We start from the raw sequence: 21,287 nt of genomic DNA on the forward strand, positions 1-21,287 counted from the left end.
GAAAAATTTAAGTAGGCTACACAAGTCATACATTTAATAAATGAAAACAAACATTGAGGTAGTAATGATCCAACATTGATTATTTTCATTATTCAAAATGTTCACAAGACATGAGGTTATCTTACACAATGGTTGAAACGCAAACAGTATTAAATGTTTATTGAAAATATATAAATAAATCATTATCTTCTTTAAAAGTTCCCACTAATACTCACAGAAATTAATTCCTAATTATAAGTAATTAAGCTTTACAGAAAAGAATGAAAATGAATGTGTGTTTAAATGGCATTATTGCGAATCTAAAACTATTATTCACTTTAAAACATTGTTGGAAGTTAGAATTATTGATTGGCGTGGAATTGTTTAACAATTTAATATTGCTTGTTGCTTTATTGTTTCTTTTGCTAAACATCGTGCTGCTTAGCTCATTCTCTACATTCAAGTACACTAGAGTTTGTGGGGAGTATTCCGATGTAAATCAGAAACCCTAGTAAATTATTTTCTTATTTCTCAAGCGGTCAAACAAAATTTAGAGGGGTCAAACAACATCTATGCACCTTGGGCCAAGATTGTGCGTTTCCCAAAAACTGACTTTGATCTACTGATTTTCTTTTTTCTTTTTCTTTTCTTTCTTTTTTCTTTTCTTTTTTTTTTTGTTAGCAATTACGTACCCCAAAGGGACTTTGCCCAGGCGTACGCAACAATCACAAACTGCTAACTCTGTTCTGTACGAACGCCATTATACAATAAAATGATTCCACAACAATATTGGCAGTTCTCTCTCTCTCTCTTTTTTTTTTTTTTTTTTTAACGATTTTAAAAAATAAAGGACAGGAAGGAAAATTAAAAGTCAAAAGAAATATTGTTATTGACATTTGTAAATATATATACATATTTATTTATTTACAATCTAAATACAATAGAATTATTTATCTTTAATTTGCTGTGAGTCAGCTTCCTCGAATAATGATTCATGCTGAAGTTTTAATACTTCATTGCCCCAACTTGTCCAACAAGGCAAAAGATAACGGGCGAAAATCTCTAAACACTGAGGATTCGGAGGTAGATATGATTTTAATACATCTGAAAAGAATACAAGAAATTAAAGATTACTTATTATACATTGTTATTTAATCAGTAGCGGTTTCTGACGTAGGGCTACCGGGCTACAGCACGCTTCCTATGTTTGTGTATTTGTGTTAGACTTATTTTAGTTCAAAAAATTTTCATCTATTCATTTGTTTAAACTGTTCATCAATTAACAAAATACAGAAATTTCCCATGACGATCTTTTTCGAGCGTGGAGCGCGATTATCAGCGCCTTCAGCAGTGTGGAAGTTGTACTAACGAACCGAGCGGGCTGTACTGAATGGAGCCCGCTTGAACTATACAAGCCTATATCTCTAGCATGGAGCAAAGATCTCAATATGCATTGTCCACTTTCCTTTTTTTTACACCCAGAATAGCTTCCACCGTGCTGTGTTAGGTTGAGCCCGAAGACATTCTGCGCAAGCGCCAAGTATTCCTCTTTCTCGTTTTCTTTTGCTTACTGGCGGCGCTCGCCGCTCGGTTCTGTCTTTTCTCCTCTTTTTTATTTTCTTTAATCCTAAAGGTCCGGGAGCCCAGAATTGTCGGGAGTGTATATTAAATTAATTGAACATTTTTTACACAGATTCAGATCGTAGCAGAATTATAGCGCACACATTTAATGGGGCATTGGTAATAAGGGATCAATTAATGGCGTGCAATCTAAAATTAAAGAACACTTTCCTTTGGCACACTACGTCCATTGTTAACCAATTAAATTTGATAATGGGAAGAACTGCATATCAAAATCAATCGACAAGGGCTTTTTTCCTGTAGTCTTTCAGGATTTTCCACATTTTTCCTCCTGCTCCCCACAGCGTGTATCTGTTTTGAAAAAAGTGGTTGTAGGACGTATTCCGAGTGGGTCAGCTACTCGATGGAATTTCAAGTCACGAACCGTCAATTCTATCTATGAAAATTAAAATGTTTCGAAAGAGTGTTTTTCAGAACTAGAGAAATCTAACACAGGGAATTCATGTTTTGGTTAGAATTCTTTCACAAAATAATGCCGCATGTGAATATTTTCTATAATCAAATTCAGTGCAGGCCTACCATTAAAGTACAAACAGTACTTAAATATTTCATTGAAGCCATTGAGAAAATTCGGAATGACACAGACAATATTAGGACACGTGATATTTTTCTTCCAACAATTGGTAAAACAAATATGGGCGGATTATGTCTTGCAGAGTACCCAGTGCCAAAGAAGTATGTGATCACATTTCTGCGGATGTGCGAAATAGATGTGCGAAAACAAGCCATTTGGATGCCGCCAAACTTCTGGATTCTGCAAATTTTAGTGATTTTTCCGGAACATTTCTGGACACTGCGCTTGAAAGCTACCCAATGTTAAGTAAGCAGTGACTTCGCACTGAGCTTTTGGTTCTGTCAGCTTATCTTTAAAAACAATTTACAGAACAATTTTAGCGAAATAACAACCCTTTTGCAAATAACAGTGACCATACCAATGTCCACAGCAGAGCCTAAGAGGTGCTTTTCGTCTCTAAAGTGAATTAAAACATTCGTAAGAAATTTCCGTAGGTCAGGAAGGTTAACTGCCCTTACCATGCTCTCGATAGAAAAAAGTTTGATCAACAACATGCTAGATTTCAACTCCAGGGTGATGGAAAAGTTTGCCAAATTAAGAATCGAAGGATGGATATCAACTTCCGCCTTCAGTAGGTAAATACACACACACACACACACACACACACACACACACACACATATATATATATATATATATATATATATATATATATATTGTAGCACGCTTTGTTAATGACAGTACGAGCCGCCACTGTATTTAATAATAAGAATTTACAAAGGATGTTAGGATTTAGTTTACTTGTAAAACTACACGATCTGCTCTACCTATTAATGGAAGGATTTCATTTATTTACATACTGAAGTTGAAGCACTATAATCTTATTCCAAATTACAATTTTTGACGATATTTTTTCCACAATTGTCTTTTCTGTATAACTTACTGAGCCACCTGTTTCACATACTTCACATTACACTCTATTACAAATTAAATTAAATTAAATTTTTAGTTAATTTAATTTAATTGCCACGGTTGTGACTTGAGGTGACACAAGTATGGAATTATGAAAGAGAAAAAAAGAGAAGAAAAGTAGTACAACGGGAATAAGGCGCGGAACGTCAAACAACGTTGCCTATTACAATCTCGTATGACCTGAGATCGAACCAGGGAAACTTGATACAGGTAAATGCTCTACTATAAGACAGCATGTCCCACCCCTTTACATTATCAGTTACTAGTGGACGCGTCGTAGCGAAGATGTATGTTACATTGCTTAATGACACAATAGGATGCATATTTGGTAGCACCTGTTCTGTTTAAGAAAGTAGTTGCATACGATTTCAATGACTTTCTGTCATCATCTTCACTATTTGTCAAAGATTAATGTGTAAACGAAACAAACAACTTTTTCTCTTTCTGAATTTTCTAACTTGTACAAAACGTTTAAACTTCTTAAACTTTAAATCAAGGAAACAAAATTTGTCATTAGTGCACATAACACTAAAAATGAATAAACACACAGTCTTTAAGGGCACTCATACAAAGAATATTAACTAAAGTTGAAGACATAGAAAAAATGAGTTTGTAAGTGGGTTTCTGTAAACTAAGTATATTCCATAAGCTCCAAGACTATCTCGAAATAAAATACTCTACGATGCCAAAAGAATTTATTACCACATTAATTTTATAGGTACATCTCTTCCCGAGTCACCGAGCCACACACTCGCGGGACCGGTCGTGGAGACTTTGGAATTCCGAAAAAAGTCGTCCATTGAAATATTATTTGAACTTATGTATCACAATTATTGTTCGCAAATTGCACCATTGTTTTTAATGTTAGAATAATTTTAAAATGAGACTAAAATCATATTTTTTAAAACACTTATGAAACATGTCCTTAATGTATCATTACAAATGTATACCTGTTGATGGCAAATATGATTAAATATCTATAACAATTAATAAATACTGCATTATAAGCACAAATCAAAAAGTACACTTTGGTATCTATAGACGTATCCCATATTTAAAGACCAAGAAACCGATTAAATTAGTACGGAAAAACCTTTAAGTATTGACCCAATGCATATGCTAATGTGTAACTTAGTCATCAGTTTCCGTAAACTCAAAAGAACTTCCAAAATTTATGTCTTTGCACACTAAAATATATTACAGTGAAAACACAAAAGCTAAAATACGAGTAACAGTATTCCAAAATCCTGTCATTTGTGAAATTAGCTATCTTCTCTTAAAGTAGGACAAGAAACTTCGATAAACCCGAAACTAGTGGGAATAAAAACTGACAATGTTTGGAATTATGTCGCAAATGAATTTACCATTAGAGTGTCGATCAAACTGCATTTTGTGGATGATTCGCCAATATGACATTCGACTGCATATGCTAAAGCAAAGGATAATGCGCATAATTACAGAAAACTACAGAACATAAATTTGTTACACATCATTAGAGGAAAACACAGATAACTTTCAAAGTTTGAAGTTAGCAATTGATAAAACAAGCACTCAACCATATCTGACTCTTAACAGAATTCACTGGCTTCTCTCCGTCTTTTCAAATTTCCTGACTTTTCTAAGTTTGTTGCCACCCTACTTTTACAAAATTTAATATCCCTTGTTCGTGATTAAATAGCATTGACGATAGCAACGTTATTTTATTTATTTATTCTAAGTTGAATATCTGGCAAATTTACACGTAAAAAGTGAGAACAGAGGATAATATAATATACTTTACAAGGACTAACAACAATACCAGAATTAACTCTTTACTACAATAATTCTAGAAAATTAAGATTTAAGGTGAAATTATTACTATTAAGACCATTGTAAGAGAATGACAGAGAACTGTTAATTTGTCAATTGGGAATAAAATCTTACCTGCTAATGGTGGTTTGTGAGAATGTATTGCGCTAGGCACACTTACTAACAATTTTCCATCTTCTGGAGAAGACAAGGCATTATCTGTCACTTTGTTTCGGCCAAAGATAATTTTCTCGAATGGCTGCTTTTTTGGTGGTGTTGAGAACTCACACACTGGTTCACCGTACTGAGTTACCTACAAATGAAATGGGAAAAATGATTTTTGAAAAAATTCAATTTCTTAAATATATAGACAATGACTCATTATTCATTTTACAGCGTTTGGTGGGAGACTTTACACAAGAAAGAAAGAAAAAGAGTTTATGTATCGGTATACAACTCTGAAAGCTGCAACCTTTAAGAGTTATAAACACCAGAAATCTTGAAAAATTAGAAGCTCTGAAGAAAGAAAAGAAAAGAAAAGAAACTAGTAACGATAGGAAAGGCGAATTGTAACGCAAGTGGACATTTTGCACAGACGAAAGATGGTAAGGAATTACTTTATGCAATAAGCGTGTTGCGTTTTTCCAATAGTACCTATTAACCTATTTAAAAAAATACTATTACATGGTTGTTACAACTCCAAAATAATGGTTACTTCACTAAAGTATTAGTTAGTCCAAGTGCATAGTTTCAAACCCCTCGAAGCCTAGTTCCTCAAACTAAATATTGGTAAATGTAAAGGACATTTTCTACACATCCTATTCCAAATATATATATACATATATATATTTTACAGTCAAATTTAGAGTGGTGAAGAAATTTGAGATTACTTTTGGACGCTCAATTTCCCTTCGTGGTCAGGTAGCTGATCCGCGTTCTTTCTCGTGTGTGATTTCGAATTTCATTCCGAAAGTGGACCGAGTCTTGAATACAAAGCTATTTGAATCTCACTTTAAACAGAAGGCTTTGTCACATGAAACCTTTGTGGTGAATAGGAACGTTATCATCAACCGATAAAGATATTTTGGCATTCACACAGTAATCTCTATTTAGAAAGCTAATAACAGTTTAAAAAGCTAATGAACTGTCATTATTATATCCATGACGGCGTTATTAACAATAATTCATGGTAGAATTTACGAACCTAAGTTCTTACATTTTGTATGCTTACTTTATTTACATCCTTATGCCACACCTACTGACTATTATGCCTTTTAAATTCAAATAACACTAAATAACACGCAATCTAAATAGACAATGTCGTAAGTAATGTCGAAACTATATATATATGTAATAATTTTTGTGTTCAAATTCTTGCAAGATAAAGAAAAAACAGAAGTAAAGTAGTAAAATAAATATTGTATTACAGAAAATGTAGAAATTTAAGGTGGAGCTTACTCTCTCTCTGAAGTGGATGTCAATTAGTTTTGTATTCGAGGCAAGTTTAATTGCCTGGTAACCCGGACTACGCGCCAGAAAGACTTGACCAAGAATGAACACATAAACATTAAGAAATCTAAAAATTTGTCCATCAAATCTAACGTTACTTTTAAAATAGCGTAGATGAGTAAATTCTGTGTGTTAGTTACGCACTTATTCTCTCTTAAATACAGTATTCGAATATTTTGCTGAACATCCTCTTGGGCATATGGTTGCGTAGCTAACTTGACGGGACGACGTTTGACTCCGGTGAAAGCTTATGTGGCACGAATCCCATTAAGCTGTAGACCAATATCTATGTAATCTCGATAATCAACGACACTAGCCACTAAGCTCCAAATCAACCTCCATCGAATATTTTACCACAGTATTTATGATCATTTCCTGAGTAATATCCGATGCATTACTCAGAGCGTGAATCCGGGGTCACATTTCAATATTCGTTAATAGTACTTTTTGTTACAACATGTTATTTAAGGGAAAAGTCAACAAGAATTTTCTTACAAATCCATATTAAAATATGAGATCGGACAAGAACTTAAGCGAAACTGTAAGTTTCTCTTTTTCTTTCTACAAGATTTGCATGTATTTGAAACAGAATCTAGAAAACGTCCTTTACATTTACCAATATTTAGTTTCAATAATTTGGCTCGGAGGCATTTCGAACCTTTTGAGCCTTCTGTGACTACACCAATACTACAAGTGTTTACACTAAAATTAACTACTGTTCTACTGTATATCACATTACTTTCAATTTCTAACAACCATGTGGTATATTTCTTGAAGCCTTCTACTTGCAACAGGTACTATTGGTGATATGCAACGCGCGTGCTATATAAAGCAATCCCCTTCCACCTTTCCTCTGTGCGAAATATGGACATGCATTACACAAATTACATTTCTCATATATCTTTTGTTGCCAATCCCTCTATTCATGCTCATTTGAACCTACCTGCCTTTCACAAAATTTCTGGAATTTGTTTTTTTAAATCCCATGCGCATGAAAACTACTGGTATGACTTCCTGTGTAAATTTCAAACCGACTTTTCCCTCATTACTATATTTCCGTTATAGAGCTTCAAGTTTAGTTTTTCAGCACTTCTGGTGCTCATAACTCTGAAACAACACCGCTTTCGGAGTTTGTGCACATAGACTTTTTTGTTTGTTTTCTTGCACACATTCATCCATCAAACGCTGTAGTAGGAATAATGAATAACTTACTCACCCACCCACACCCATATATTATATATATATATATATATATATATATAGTATTTTTCCAGGGTAAGACTAATGTGATTAGAGAGATAAGACATTATACCATATAAATAGATTGTTTTATAGTAAAATAATCTGATACATAATAGCAACTATGTCGCGATTTTATTGTAGTTGCTAATTCAAATTTTGACAAGGTGCTTTCGATACATAGGTTATAGTACGTGTATACCTGTCCTATATAAAATAATTCAATAATTACATGTTTTTAATAAACAATGTACTGTAAGGAAATCACAAGGAAGTAAAATAAATGTTCCTCACTAAAATATAAACGACATAACGCCTGACGAAATCTCTCCTGAAATTCCTTCATTGTTATAGCAGACTTCGTAATATCTACTTTATATACAGAACTTATAGACTTCAGTTTACATCTTAACATATTTGTAAAAAATATCAACAATAATCAAAATAAACAAATGTCATAAATACTTTTTCATGCACTAATACCTTTCAAATTAACGTAGACTCAATTGATTAATCACCTTAACCCAAAACCATGTGCTTACGAATTCCACATTCCACGCTGGAAATATCTCAGTCTTTAAGCTGTGCATATGAGATTCTGAATTAGTACACCATACAGCTACAAGACAATTTGGTTTCATCAACGACGAAATCGGCATCTGTTCTAAGTCTTTATCATACATCATTTGATACCTAAAAATAAATATATGATGTTAATTTTTCTCGGTTGTGACTTCTCTACATTACATTACTTAGCCGGACAGAACAAGTGCTGTTGAAATTCGAAATGCCTCAAATACATATATTCGAACACTTTATTTCAAACGAACAATAGTACCAATACTGAATATCCCTCAAGTAATTATTAAAGTATCGGACAAATGAATAATTATTTGAATAACTTTGACAGCGTTATGAGATGCTAGAGCATTAAACGGCAATACTGAATTTTCGAACCACAATGGCTGGTAGTCGGAGCGTAGAATAAAAAGGAAAAGAGTAGGGAAAAAACTTTGAAAATTCTTTTTTCTTTATGTTTCGATGATAAGTGGTTGTGGCTCGAAAGCTCAGGGATTCAGTTTAATGTTTCCAATAGGTATGTCTTCGTTCAGTGCGAATCTCTCTCTCATTTTATTATTATTTTATTAGTTTTATTATGACCACGCTGAGATTCCTGATATAATCACGAATACTTTATCTAAGTCTTAAAAGAGTATTAACGGATTACATTTGAACTAAGAAAATGAGATACTTGAGTAAAAGAATTGTGTCAATTAACATTACAGAAGAAAGTAAAGGAAATATATATATCACGAAAATTATGCAGAATACTCCATTTGATTGCTATTCTGACTTAACTCTATATTCTTACGCAACACAAACATTAAGGACTGGACCTATCACGGAGGTTTCTGGTCTAACACAGTAAGTGAACTCATATTTCAAAATCCTTTTAGCATGTTATGTAGTCATGTTTTAGAGGATGTTCTGCAAAATATTATAAATGTTTGTGTTGCGTTGGTTACAAATACCTCTCTTTGTTTCAGATTTGAAGTGACCACAGCGAAGCCCAGTGTGACTTTTACCAAATGTGAGAAGAGAGTAGTCATCAAGTACCTCTTCGCAAAGAATATGAGAACGAAGTAAATTTTTGATGAAATGACACGAACAATAGCTAATGACTGTCCTTCATATAGCACAGTGAAATTATGGGTAGCAGAGTTCAAGAGGAGGAGGAGGAGCATTAAAGATGATGAGAGGTGTGGAAGACCCAAACCAGTGGTGACCCTAAAAACTGTGGGTTGTGTGCACGACATGATCCTCCCAGGCAAGTGAATTTATCTCTCATTTAATACATCGCGTGTAAAGAACTAGGTATGAAAAACTATCGGCTATGTTCGGCCAAACTCCTCACACTGGGCGAATATATGAAAAAAAAAAAAAGCACAACACTGAATGCTGAATGAAATGTGAACCAAAGCATACTGTGTTGAAGGGAAACAGAGAGAGAGAGAGAGAGAGAGAGAGAGAGAGAGAGAGAGAGAGAGAAAACTGTCCAAACGCATCGTCTTCTTGCAAGACATTGGTCTTTGTTATATAGAGGAGCCATCACAATACAGGAACCATGTAAACCAAAGTTTGATGTCATTTACTATCCCAGTTATTCTCCAGATCTGCCTCCCTTAGACTATTATCTATTCCTAAAACTTAATTTGTATCTGAAAGGTACTGAATTTAGAGAGACAAATGACATCGTACCAACTGTAGAGGCATGGTTTGCAGCACAAGATAAATGTTTTATCTGGAATAGAATTGCTGCAGGATCCCGGTACCAAGTGTGTCAACCTGAAAGAGAATTACGTTGGACAAATTGCTATAACTGCCTATCTTGCTAGCGTCATGTTTTCATTCCGAGCTGGAAACTTATCTTCCCCTTTGCACTACTATGATGAGTTTCTAGGTTCAAATTCTGTTAGGAGAGTAAACTTACGAATAATGGCTCAAATATAGCTTTATTTCATGTTATAATATACAATACCATCCTTTCTGCTTTCTTTCTTTAATACACTGGATGCCATTTTTATTTTAATTTTGTGGATTTTCGAATTCTCAAATCCATTAACTTTATATCGTGTATCTGTTTATTGGCAAAATTTATAGACTTTTCGCTGTCTTATAATTTGAAAAGGCAGAAAGAGAAACGTATATTTAAGGAGCAAATCTCATCGTCTCAATATACCAACGCGGGTTCTTGAATGAGGTATTAGCGATATTAGATCGTTCATGTAATGTTTATTGTAATAAAAAAAAATTACTTACTATATTTTACAGACCGTGATGAGATTTCTGGGAAAGGAATGCACTGCTTGTTTTAACTGTACGTCTTATTATAGAATATGAACTAATATAACATTATAACTTTAGAACTTCATTTCTCTCATCAATATTTAGATTTCAACATTAACATTTCAAAATGTACTTGTACGCAAAATCAATATGATGCGATCACGCTAGCAAACGGTCTTTCTAATTTTTAAGTTCCTATCCGAAATTAAGAAATATGAATAGGAGTTAAAAACAGCCAAGTTTGCACTCGTAGCACATGTGTGACTGAGGAAAGCTGCCATTATGACTGTCTTTGGGAAGACATGGTTTCTATAATATAGCCATGAGAGACAATGTTCAGTTTTCTTCCAAAGTCATCAGCAACATAAAAAAAAGATCATACTTTCAAATAAATTACACTGTTCTACAGAAGACTGAATCAGAAGCGAATAGCCCGAGGTATTCACGTAGAGTTACATAACATTATATGTTGCATTCTATGCGTCCACCATTACTACGAACTATTGCGCTGTACATGAATTTTCACTGTAGCAGACTCCTCTTTAGAACAGTAACGAGACCTTTTTGCTGTTTCTTTTCACAGGCTTTCCTCAAGCTATGCAAGGTAGCGTGGTAACGTATATAAAATATGGCGAGTGAATTAGAATTTCCGATTGATTTTCACAGAAACTATAAAATGAGAATTAAAAAGTATGGTAACAGATTGAATGAATATTATATTTGATACGGAGATACACTTTTCTTTTCTTTTTCTTGCATTTTTCATGCATCATGTATATTGTACTTAACCATATAACGTACCTTTCTTTGAATTACAAACTCGACGATATCAACACGTTTTTAAACAAATAAAAATAACTATAGATCAGTAACTTCCCAACAATTTTTGACTTATTACACAGTTTATTAAACCCCCACAACATCGTGACACAGTTGTTTGATTTTTATTAATATTAATATAATAGTGTAAGCCAGTGGCATACGAAAGAGGTGGATCGAGGATTAATCAACTCCCCCTAAGCAATATGAAAAATAAAAATTTACTATATTAAGATATTTACAGAAAAATCACGCCTGTGACGAAAGGATAGAGACTGAATGCTTGAACCCCTTGATGAAATTCTGCATATCCCACTAATGTAAACTTATGTTTCTATATTGGGGCTCTATAAAGTACTGAGCATTATTGTTGCTGCTGGAGGAGGCGTAAGCCACATTTAACTGTAAGTAAATAGCTGTCGGGATTGAAAGAAGATGTTAGATTTTCAATAATTCATAACTAGACTTTTGTAACAAGTTCACCACACCTACTCGGACTGAGTCCAAAGTTAAAATATTTTAAATCGTGTTGTGGTCTGGCCCCTGACGTCCCTATTAAGTACCACAATCAATCAAAAATATCTTAAAATCGATGTTTTAACAATAACAACGAGAATCAATATACATACCCGTCTGTCTGTCGTTTTGCCTTTTTTCTTCTTATATATTTATTCCACCAAGGAGGATCCAGAAGTATCAGATCAAATTTTATGCCCTTTGGCAACAAATGTTGCTCAAGCTTTTGCATGTCATATGCATAGAAAGAACATTCAGGAGGAAAAACATAATTCTCATTTTCTATTTTGATCATATAAGCAACACTGTTATCATTGCGACCATCTAAGCGCAATAGGGTTTTTGGAAATGATTCGAACAAATGTTCAGCAAACTCTTTTGCTTCTCTATTATTTTCCTTTAGCTCGTGCAGTTTGGGAGAAAATGAAAACAGTCCCTGACGCTTTGCTTCCAGAATTATTTTCTTCAAATTCTCCTGCACAAATTTTACCTGGAAGAAAGATCAAATGTCTTTATTCTTCAAACGTGAAAATTCCATCACAGAAATTAACATAGATGGAAAAACGTTCTTCACTATTCGCTTGATCTTACAGAATCACTTGTTAAAGTAATTTCGCCTAATATTCAGCAATGACTTGATTAAATAGTTCCAATAATGATAATTTATTGCTAAATTTTAAATACTAATATGAGTTTATTGAGTAATAATTCCGTCTACCTAACTGAAAATCTATTTAGTTAAATTTACATTTATATAGATTATGAATGCTCTAAGACTAATTTATTCTAAAGGAGTTGCTGGATTCCGAGCAGGAGCCTGAAAAGGTGGACCAAAATAGGCACTGCTGCCTTACAGTTAGTAGAGAGGTCTACAAAAGCTACGGGAAGAGGACCTTGACAGAAAATTATTGGTGGGAGTTGGGCTAACAACACCTTTTGAAAACGAGAGCAGTTCAGAAACCTCAACATGAACCCCAGAAAGATAGTGTGAAAAGATTTAAAACGAAAGACGGAACGGGATATTTCTATAGCGATATAGAATTCACAATTTGGGCCTCTGCAGCTTTTCACATGTATAATTGGGGAAGCACATCTTCTATTTACCAAAACTTGATCTATTTGGTTGGTAGTGTTACTATCCGGCGATTTCCATGTTCCGATATGAAATCTTTATGTGGGAAACAAGTATTTTCTATTACAAGCTTGCTTGCTTTTTTTTTTTTTTTTTTTTTTTTTTTTTTTTTTTTACAACAAATTGTCCTAGTTTGATTCCATTTTCAGTACTTTCCTCGTATAGAGTGACTATCCCAGCTACTTTATCCTGGAATTCATCTTTCCCAACCTCAGCACTAAAGTCTTTTAGAATGATTAATGTATCATATTTAGGTATTTCATCGCAAACTTCCTCTAATTTATCATAAAATTCTTCCTCTATGGGAGTATAAGCCGAAATAAGTGTTGTATTTATAAATTTACCTTTCATTATTAATTTTCATATTCGTTCACTTACTAGTTCAAATTGTAAAATACTTCTCACTAGTCGTCTCTACTTCACCACGATTTCCACTACATACTGTCCAGTTCGTTTCTCAGTTCCGCAATATATCATAACGCAATCTGACTTGCGTTACCACGTCACTTCGACTACCACTTCACCGAGTGTCTTGTATTTTCACTACTTTAATCTTCCTATTTCATTAGCTATCTCTTACATTTTACCTGGTTGTACCATCGTTGAAAGAATAATCAAATGACATGGAATAATGAGAACAAGGGGAAGGACTTTTTTTTTCTATTTTTTTTTTTTTTTTTTTTAAGTTTAGAATCCCTCTCACCAGCGAGGCTATATGAGACGTGGACCTACAGCTTAAAGTGGGAACCGAACTACATGTGCTCCTGCCGGGAAAAGAACGAGGGTTTCCACGCCAAAGGCGCGTACGTTAACCGCTTAGCCACGTGGGAGCTCAAGGGAAAAGATGGGACACATACTCTAAAAGAGGAATAAATTAAGGAGAAATATAAAACATTGACAAGAGAGAGAATAAGAGATGCGGCAATGGCATGGATGCAAGAGTCGGACGTGAAACAAATATAGAATGCTATTGAAATGGTATTAAAAGAGACTGCAAAGGAGTTATTAGAAGGCAAAACAACGAACAGAATAAGAAACGGCTTGACAATGAATGTAGATAGATAATAGGACAAAAGAATAACAAGGTAAAAACAATTCAAAAAGGAAACTGAAAAAATACAAGGAATTACGAGATAAAGCTAATGAAATCTGTAGGAGGAAAAAGAAGGACGATAAAGCAGACTTAGACTGAGTAACTTAATGGACAGAATGAGACAAGAAAGTTCTATGTAGCAATTAATGAAATTCTGAAAGGATATCGCCTAGATCTACGGGCTGTACAAATAACAACGGGAAAGTGTTGGAGGAGGATAAGGTGATGCAAAGATGGGTCGAACATTTCCTGGAGGAGCTGAACATAAAATAGCTAAATATCACCCAACAATATGGAGATCATTAACTGTACGAACCGCAAGACAATGTGGAGGGAGGAACAATAATGCCAAGCCGAATTTACACCTAACAGAAGCACAGCAGATCAGTTATTTACAACAAAACAAATAATAGAGAAACACTATGAGCATAATGTTACCTTGCATAGCTATTAATAGATTTCATGGGTGTTTTCAAAAGTGTTGATAGAATGTCACTGATTGAGACACTGAAAGAATTTGGTATACCTCGGAAATCAGTGAAACTAATAGAAGTGACAATTGAACAAAGGAAAATAGGAAATAGAAGATAGAAGATAGAAAATAGGATGAAAATAGAAGATAATATAACTGATTAATTTGAATATAATAGTGGAGTTGAGAAAAGCGATAGGCTCTCGACAACGCTTTTAAATTAAGTTCTTTTCCATAAATAAAGTAGACAAACGAGGTAGTATCTTTACAAAACTGAACCGGCCATTATTAGGCTATGCAGATGACGTTACAATTATAGCCAAAACTAAAAGAACACTAAAACAGGTGTAAGAAGCAGAAACAATGATATTAAACGTCAATACAAGGAAAATTAAATATATGATAATATCTACAAATGAGAAGAAACAATGTGATAGAATTAATGATAAAAATACGACCTTCAAGGTTGTGAATAGCTTAAGATATCTTGGCATGGCATTGAATTTAGTCAACACAGAATGAGTGATACACTGCAGGGAAGAATATAAGTAAAAAATAAGGCATACTATTGTAAACTGAAGCTTCAGAAGAGCAAACTAATTAGTGAGTCTACAAAAATTACGATATATATATATGAAAAAAACAATAAGGCCTGTGAAATATATGCCATGACCAAACTAAATGAGAATATGCTACAAATATTAGAGAAAAGAATTATACTATTATTACGAGGAGAGTTCTATTTTGATATTTTGTACGGTAAAGCAGAGTAAAATTTCGTAAACGAATCCAGTAACAATTTCCCCTTCTATTGTGATAAAATAATAATAAATTTCGCGATCGAGAAGTAAAAAAGGTTAACTTTACAGTGTTCCTTTCGTGTGGATTTTCTATCTTCCAAATACAGACGTCACAGTGTTTACTTTAACAATAAGAAGAAAATATGATTTATCATTAAAATTAACATGACTAAAGAAATATTTATAAATGTTGTTCGTTTCTGTATTTCGCTAGCAAAGTTGGTAATAAACACAATATGATGCTTCAGGGCCTGCAACATCTGCAGATGGAACGAGCTGGATGGAGCTTTTTTAGTACAATCTATATTATCATGGACAGCATTGCTGCTTCATTACTGGCTTTTGTACTAACTGTCTTAATGGGATTATGAGCAAAGGAGCTCTGACTCTTTTGACTGTCGACTAACACATGAGGTCATTCTGTACTTTCGCTTTAGTGAAGCATCTCATCGTATGGAACTATTTATATTACTTTCTAATGATATTCTCGAAGGAAGATCACTTTTAACAGTGGCGTAACTAAAGGCTTGCCTCCCCCCCCCCCCCCGCAGACAGCGTGCAGTGGGACCCCTTCTCTATATTCCACTTCACGATTTAGGGGCCCCCGTAGTGCGGGGTCTGCGGGGCCCTTATTTACGCCCCTGACTTCGAAATTCAAACACCAATAGCTAAACTTTAATGACGTTTTCACAAACTGCAATTAACAAAAAAATTTCTGCTCCTACGTTGCCATCTTGAACACTGGCGCTATTAAAAGGAAACACTTCTAAGTGAAAACTTCCATATCAGCCCTTTCATCACATGAAGGCTAGAAAGGTGTCCGCCTGTTTACATAACTACTTTTTTTTTGTGTGTGTGTGTGTGTGTACACTCGGTAAAGGATGTAGCATTAACTTCCTTGTTCTCAGTTCAACTTCAGGATTACAATAACGTAATTTGTAGCTTAGTGGAACTGACATATATGCCTAATATAATTTATAGTGTAGGAAAATTAAGTATGAAATGCTTGTATTTCAAAACTTTTATGAATCATGCTCAAAACAATCACTAAACAAAGAAAAGAAACGCAAAACTATTTATAATGCTTATTTGCTAATGAATGCTATACGAAATATATTAAATAAATTAAATAACCTAACTTTTATTATCAAGTCACATTTATCATTAATTCGTGTGAATAATTTCGGTTCGCGTACTTATTGTTTGTAAATCCCCTGCACCTTCACCTAAAGGATTTTTCATGAATGTTGTCAGCATTATCTCCTACATAACCGCTAGGAAAACGTGGTAGTCTTTTATAAGGGCTTTTAAAATTGATGTTTTTCGTATTGAAAATTACTGAGAGTTTTCCACTTTAAAACACACAAAACATATTTGTTTTACATGGCAGATATCACTTTTTTAGATATAAAACTTGAAATGGAATTACTTGCTTGTGCACATAAAATAAAGTGTTGTTATTTCAATTTGTTAAATCTTTAATATCATCTGTCTTTTCAACCCCACCGAACGCACAGCACAATCTTCCTGGCCGTCAGTGTGGGTTTTGCCACAGATTATGGAGCTTCTCCTCGATTCGCACACTGTTGTCGCAAGTTACCCACTTCTTTTATCACTCGTGATCAACTACTTCAGAAATGACTTGAGTTCGTTGCGTTTTAGTACAGATTCGCATATAGAAATTCGATTAAGTTAGATTAGATCATGTGGGCAACCAAACTGTTTTTTCTTAAGCTAGCTAGCTTTTTCCAAATGGTTTAACACTGTTGGACGATGCATGTTCAGGTCATTGGTGACGTCATGACTGCCAGTTCTTCCAGAATATCATCCACTTTTGCTGTGATTGGTTGTCTATTGAGAGAAGCACCTTGGATACCGAAATTTCCAGAACGAAGTGACTGTATCATCTTTTGGTTATTGCTCTTGATAAGTTATCTTGTCCATAAACAGCACAAATTTCTTCACAGGCCTGCACAGTATCTGCGCCTTCATCTTCAAGGCGCAATACCTTACGTCTGGTTACAAGAATTACAATAGTTTTTGCTCATCCACTAGTTTCGACTGTCAGCTGTCGAAGGACATTACGCCTGACCGGCTGAGACACATAAAATCTAAGATTTGGAACACGAATAACACCGTGTGCCAAAAGCTCACTTCTTTTTACAGTATCTGATATTTCTTTTGGTTTCCTATGTGTAACTTTGACACGAGCTTTCAGAAATGGTGGCTGATCTCAGTGAAACTGATTCCAAACAGGAGTAAGAACTTCAACAAAGTAAAGAAAACATTTTACAACCGCAGCACGTATTGACAAAAAACTAGTGCAAACCAAAATGATTCGCACAAATTAACAATAAATTCGGCGCCACATACACACGTCGGTTATTGCACTGATTCATAATGCTACTGGTTTTCAACACCAACTCCCAACAGCTAAGTTATAGTTCAACATTAGTCATTCCATATCTTGGATAATGAATGCCACAAGATTGCATCTTTACATAAACTACACTGATTCTTCCAACAATTCCAAATGTATTCCACAATATGGATCTCTTTATTAAACACCATTACTCACCTAAAATTTACAGTATCATTATACATTTAACATGATAGATTGAAGTTTAAAATCGTTTTCAGCACCGACCAGGGACGGATTAAGGGAGGAGCTTAGGGGGGCTATGGTGCCGGGTCTCCAGGTGAACAGGGGCCTACACTCTGATCAAAATGTCAAGTGGCTATCTAAAGAGAATCATGAAGATACAATCATCATCATAAAATAAAATAAGACCAAAAATATGAAACATATTCCCTTACTGTACTGTCACAGAAATGTATTAGGTGAAGTCAGCAGAGGCCACATATTTTTTTCTACACCCGGGCATCCAGATGATTTAATGCGGCCCTGGCACCGACGCTATATAAAAAGAAACGTAGTTTTTAAAGTGAGGTCCAATTCCATTCCACTATGACATCGTAGTTCAAAACTGTTAGTTTATTAAGCTTTGAATCTTGTGGCTAAGTAGGTTAAGCGTCTAGGAGGAATCGAACCCATGAACAAATACACTGAAGATAAGCGCATTAACTGAGATATATATATATATAGAAACCCTGCCGTTAATACATTAATAACTATTACCTCGTAATTTGTTTCACCTAGTTTCTTCTTTCTTTTCTTACGGTTCGTTCCACACATGGTGGCAGCTCCTACAACATTTTCATATATCTTCTGCGCTTCTAAATTCATCATATATGGCGTGCGTATCTGGAACAAGGTATCTACTAACTGCAAACTTTTAGTTGTTTCCCCACAAAAGACTGCACTATAAATACTTTTCATGTATTCCTGGTGAGATAAAATCCATCCTTCAGGAGTAGCACACAAAACTGACATTTGTTGAAAGCTTCGGAGCTGTAAAGAGAATTTGAGTTATGTAGTTTATATACCAAGTATAATGCTCAATGGCTATTGAAACAGTAGTAGCTGTATCTTACCCAGCAAAAGAGGTATCAGCCAAATGACAGATTAAACCTAAACTAATTTCACTATGTCACATTTTCTGCAATTTTTCTGTTCCTTTTTAGACTTCCAAACAGCTTTGTTCGTCCGTCCGTCCGCACAAACGGTAAGATATCGAAATGTGGTTTTCTGCAATCAAAATAGCGACCTAAGAATAGGTTCCTTCTCCTCCATTAACCCTCTATTCAAACCGAAAGTGGTTCAAATTAGTCATTTTCGGTTTCGACGTTTATCGCCATAGAGCAAAAATGGTATTAGATAGCGACAAGCGGTTTTCTATAATCAATTCAATGTTTCAAGAGTGTATATTGTCAGAACTCGCAACACACTACAGAAACTGGAAGAGGCTGAAATTTCGATTTATTACTACTTTCGATTTCAATACTGATTTTCATAGAACAAAAACGGTACGAGATATCGAAATGCAATTTTTTGCGATTCAGCGTTCCAAGAATAAGTTCCATCTTCTCGTTAACCCTTTATTCAGACCGGAAGTGGTTCAAATTAGATATTTCTGGTTTCAACATTTATCGCTATAGAACAAAAATGGTATTAGGTAGAGACAAGCGGTTTTCTGCAAACGATTCAGTCTCTCGAGAGAACACACCATCACAATCTCCAATTCTACCAAAACTAGAATTTACTGTAACTTCATATTTCGATATCGGTACTGATTTCTCGTAGAGCAAGAACGGTAAAAGATATCGAGATGCAATTCTCTGCAATCAATTTAGCTTCCCAAGAGTAGGTTTAATCTCCTCCTTTAGCCATCTATTCAATTCGAAAGTGATTCAAATTAACGATTTCCGGTATCAACCTTTATTGCTATGGAAGTACAACAGTAAGGTATAGCAAGCAATGGCTTTTTGAGATGGACTCACCTATATCTTTGATCTTATAAATCTATTGCAACCAGGGGGCGCGGTGGCTCAGTGGTAGAGCGTTCACCTCCGGTGCTTGGGATCCCTGGTTCGATCCCAGCTCGCGCCGTGTGGACTTTGTGGTGGACAAACACCGTGCTAGTGGGTTTTCTCGGGTTCTCCCGTTTCCTCCCACTTTCTTCATTCCACCATTTCATTCATCTCTCATCATCACCGTCTCCTTTAGCCTAACCGGCATAAGCGTGGGACGTAAAACTTAAAGATTTCTATTGCAACCAGTAGTTACAGATGTACTATTTGAAGTTTGAGCATTGAATTTCCATAGATGGAAGTCTACTGTAGTTTCACACTGTGAAACGAAACATATTTTTTAATAGGTAGTTTTATCTTTAAGTAATCTCCAAGTCTTTGTATATTGTTACTCTGTTATCTACCAAAACAAAGAGTATTTGAGTAAACTTGTAAATACTAGTCTATCAACATTTTCTCATGTAATTAAATGATGCAGCAAGACAAATCGCATTCAAAAGCACGTTTACTAGTTAGTACACAGGTGATAATCCCCAGTAACATATGTGGTAAACTAGCAATGAGACATACACTTCTCAACGACATATCTGGTTTAAAATAAAATTCATATAAATCTTATTTTTTGACTTAACATACACTTTAAATTATTTGCTTTTGACTCTAATGTTAGATAATTGTAAAGTTTAAAAAAAATTAACCACTTTTTTTTTTTTTAAGGTTACATGTTAATTTTAATGAAACTTCACACACGTACGTTTACTTCGAGGAGTGCAGCGCGCAATTTTTACCCTCCTAATATCAGGGTTGAGGCAAGCATTCAACCTTCCTTTTTTTTAAGTGATGATCAATGTCTGAATAATTAACAATAAATCAAAATATTTAATTGATCATCTTCATTTGCAACTGAAAATAAGAAAACACTTTTCCTATGATCTGAAACATCTAATAAATAAGAATAGGTTTTTCCAGAAACAGTATCTGGGTTAAGATTAAAAAAAAAAAAAAAAAAGTCAGGCTAAACAAATTTGCTATAATTACCAATGCTATTTCCAAACAATTAGTTCACTGTCCCCTTCCCCCCAATATCAACTAACAGCCTTTTGAGGTGGAGGGAGAAGTCACTTAAGTACTTGGCAATTGAAATCATAAAAATTCTCCGAAACTTTCAAAAAATAATAAACATGATAAAGAAGAAACCAATTTATAAACAGCAGTTTGAATCTTGGCAACCCCTGCATTACGCAAGATTATTATTATTATTATTTATGGAATTATACGATGCATAGTATATTGCTAAACTACCGTACTGTACTAACTGAATGCCTGCCTATACAGATTTATAATATGCCTGCAAACTATATACAATTAAAATAATTATTCGTGCCAAAAACATGTACCAATCTGTACTAAAAATAGGTAGATACTAAAAGCAAAAGAAAAAAAAATTGCATTTGGTCAATTCAAGCAGGGTGAAACTGGTGGGATTACGCAGAGACAAGTCCTAAGGAAGCATGTGTTGTATCGACGGTGGGTAG

At 34.5% G+C, this 21,287-nt stretch overlaps 1 protein-coding gene across 3 annotated transcripts in view; it reads right to left on the bottom strand.

Moving 5' to 3' along the window:
- Positions 1-868: 868 nt before the first annotated feature.
- Positions 869-21,287, bottom strand: part of Mettl4 (Methyltransferase like 4) — a 32,986-nt gene continuing 12,567 nt past the window's right edge. For all 3 annotated transcript variants that reach the window (XM_081728289.1, XM_081728288.1, XM_081728287.1), the window contains exons 2-6: positions 18,461-18,733; positions 11,938-12,314; positions 8,161-8,335; positions 5,030-5,207; positions 869-1,083 (exon numbers count right to left, since the gene is read on the bottom strand). In XM_081728289.1, the coding sequence (XP_081584415.1) occupies positions 926-1,083; positions 5,030-5,207; positions 8,161-8,335; positions 11,938-12,314; positions 18,461-18,715 (1,143 nt within the window). In that variant the 5' untranslated portion in view covers positions 18,716-18,733 and the 3' untranslated portion in view covers positions 869-925. The remainder of the gene's footprint in view (positions 1,084-5,029; positions 5,208-8,160; positions 8,336-11,937; positions 12,315-18,460; positions 18,734-21,287) is intronic.

Source organism: Thermobia domestica, chromosome 10, assembly GCF_964235325.1.
Source record: "Thermobia domestica chromosome 10, izTheDome1.hap1.1, whole genome shotgun sequence".
Lineage (NCBI taxonomy): Eukaryota > Metazoa > Arthropoda > Insecta > Zygentoma > Lepismatidae > Thermobia > Thermobia domestica.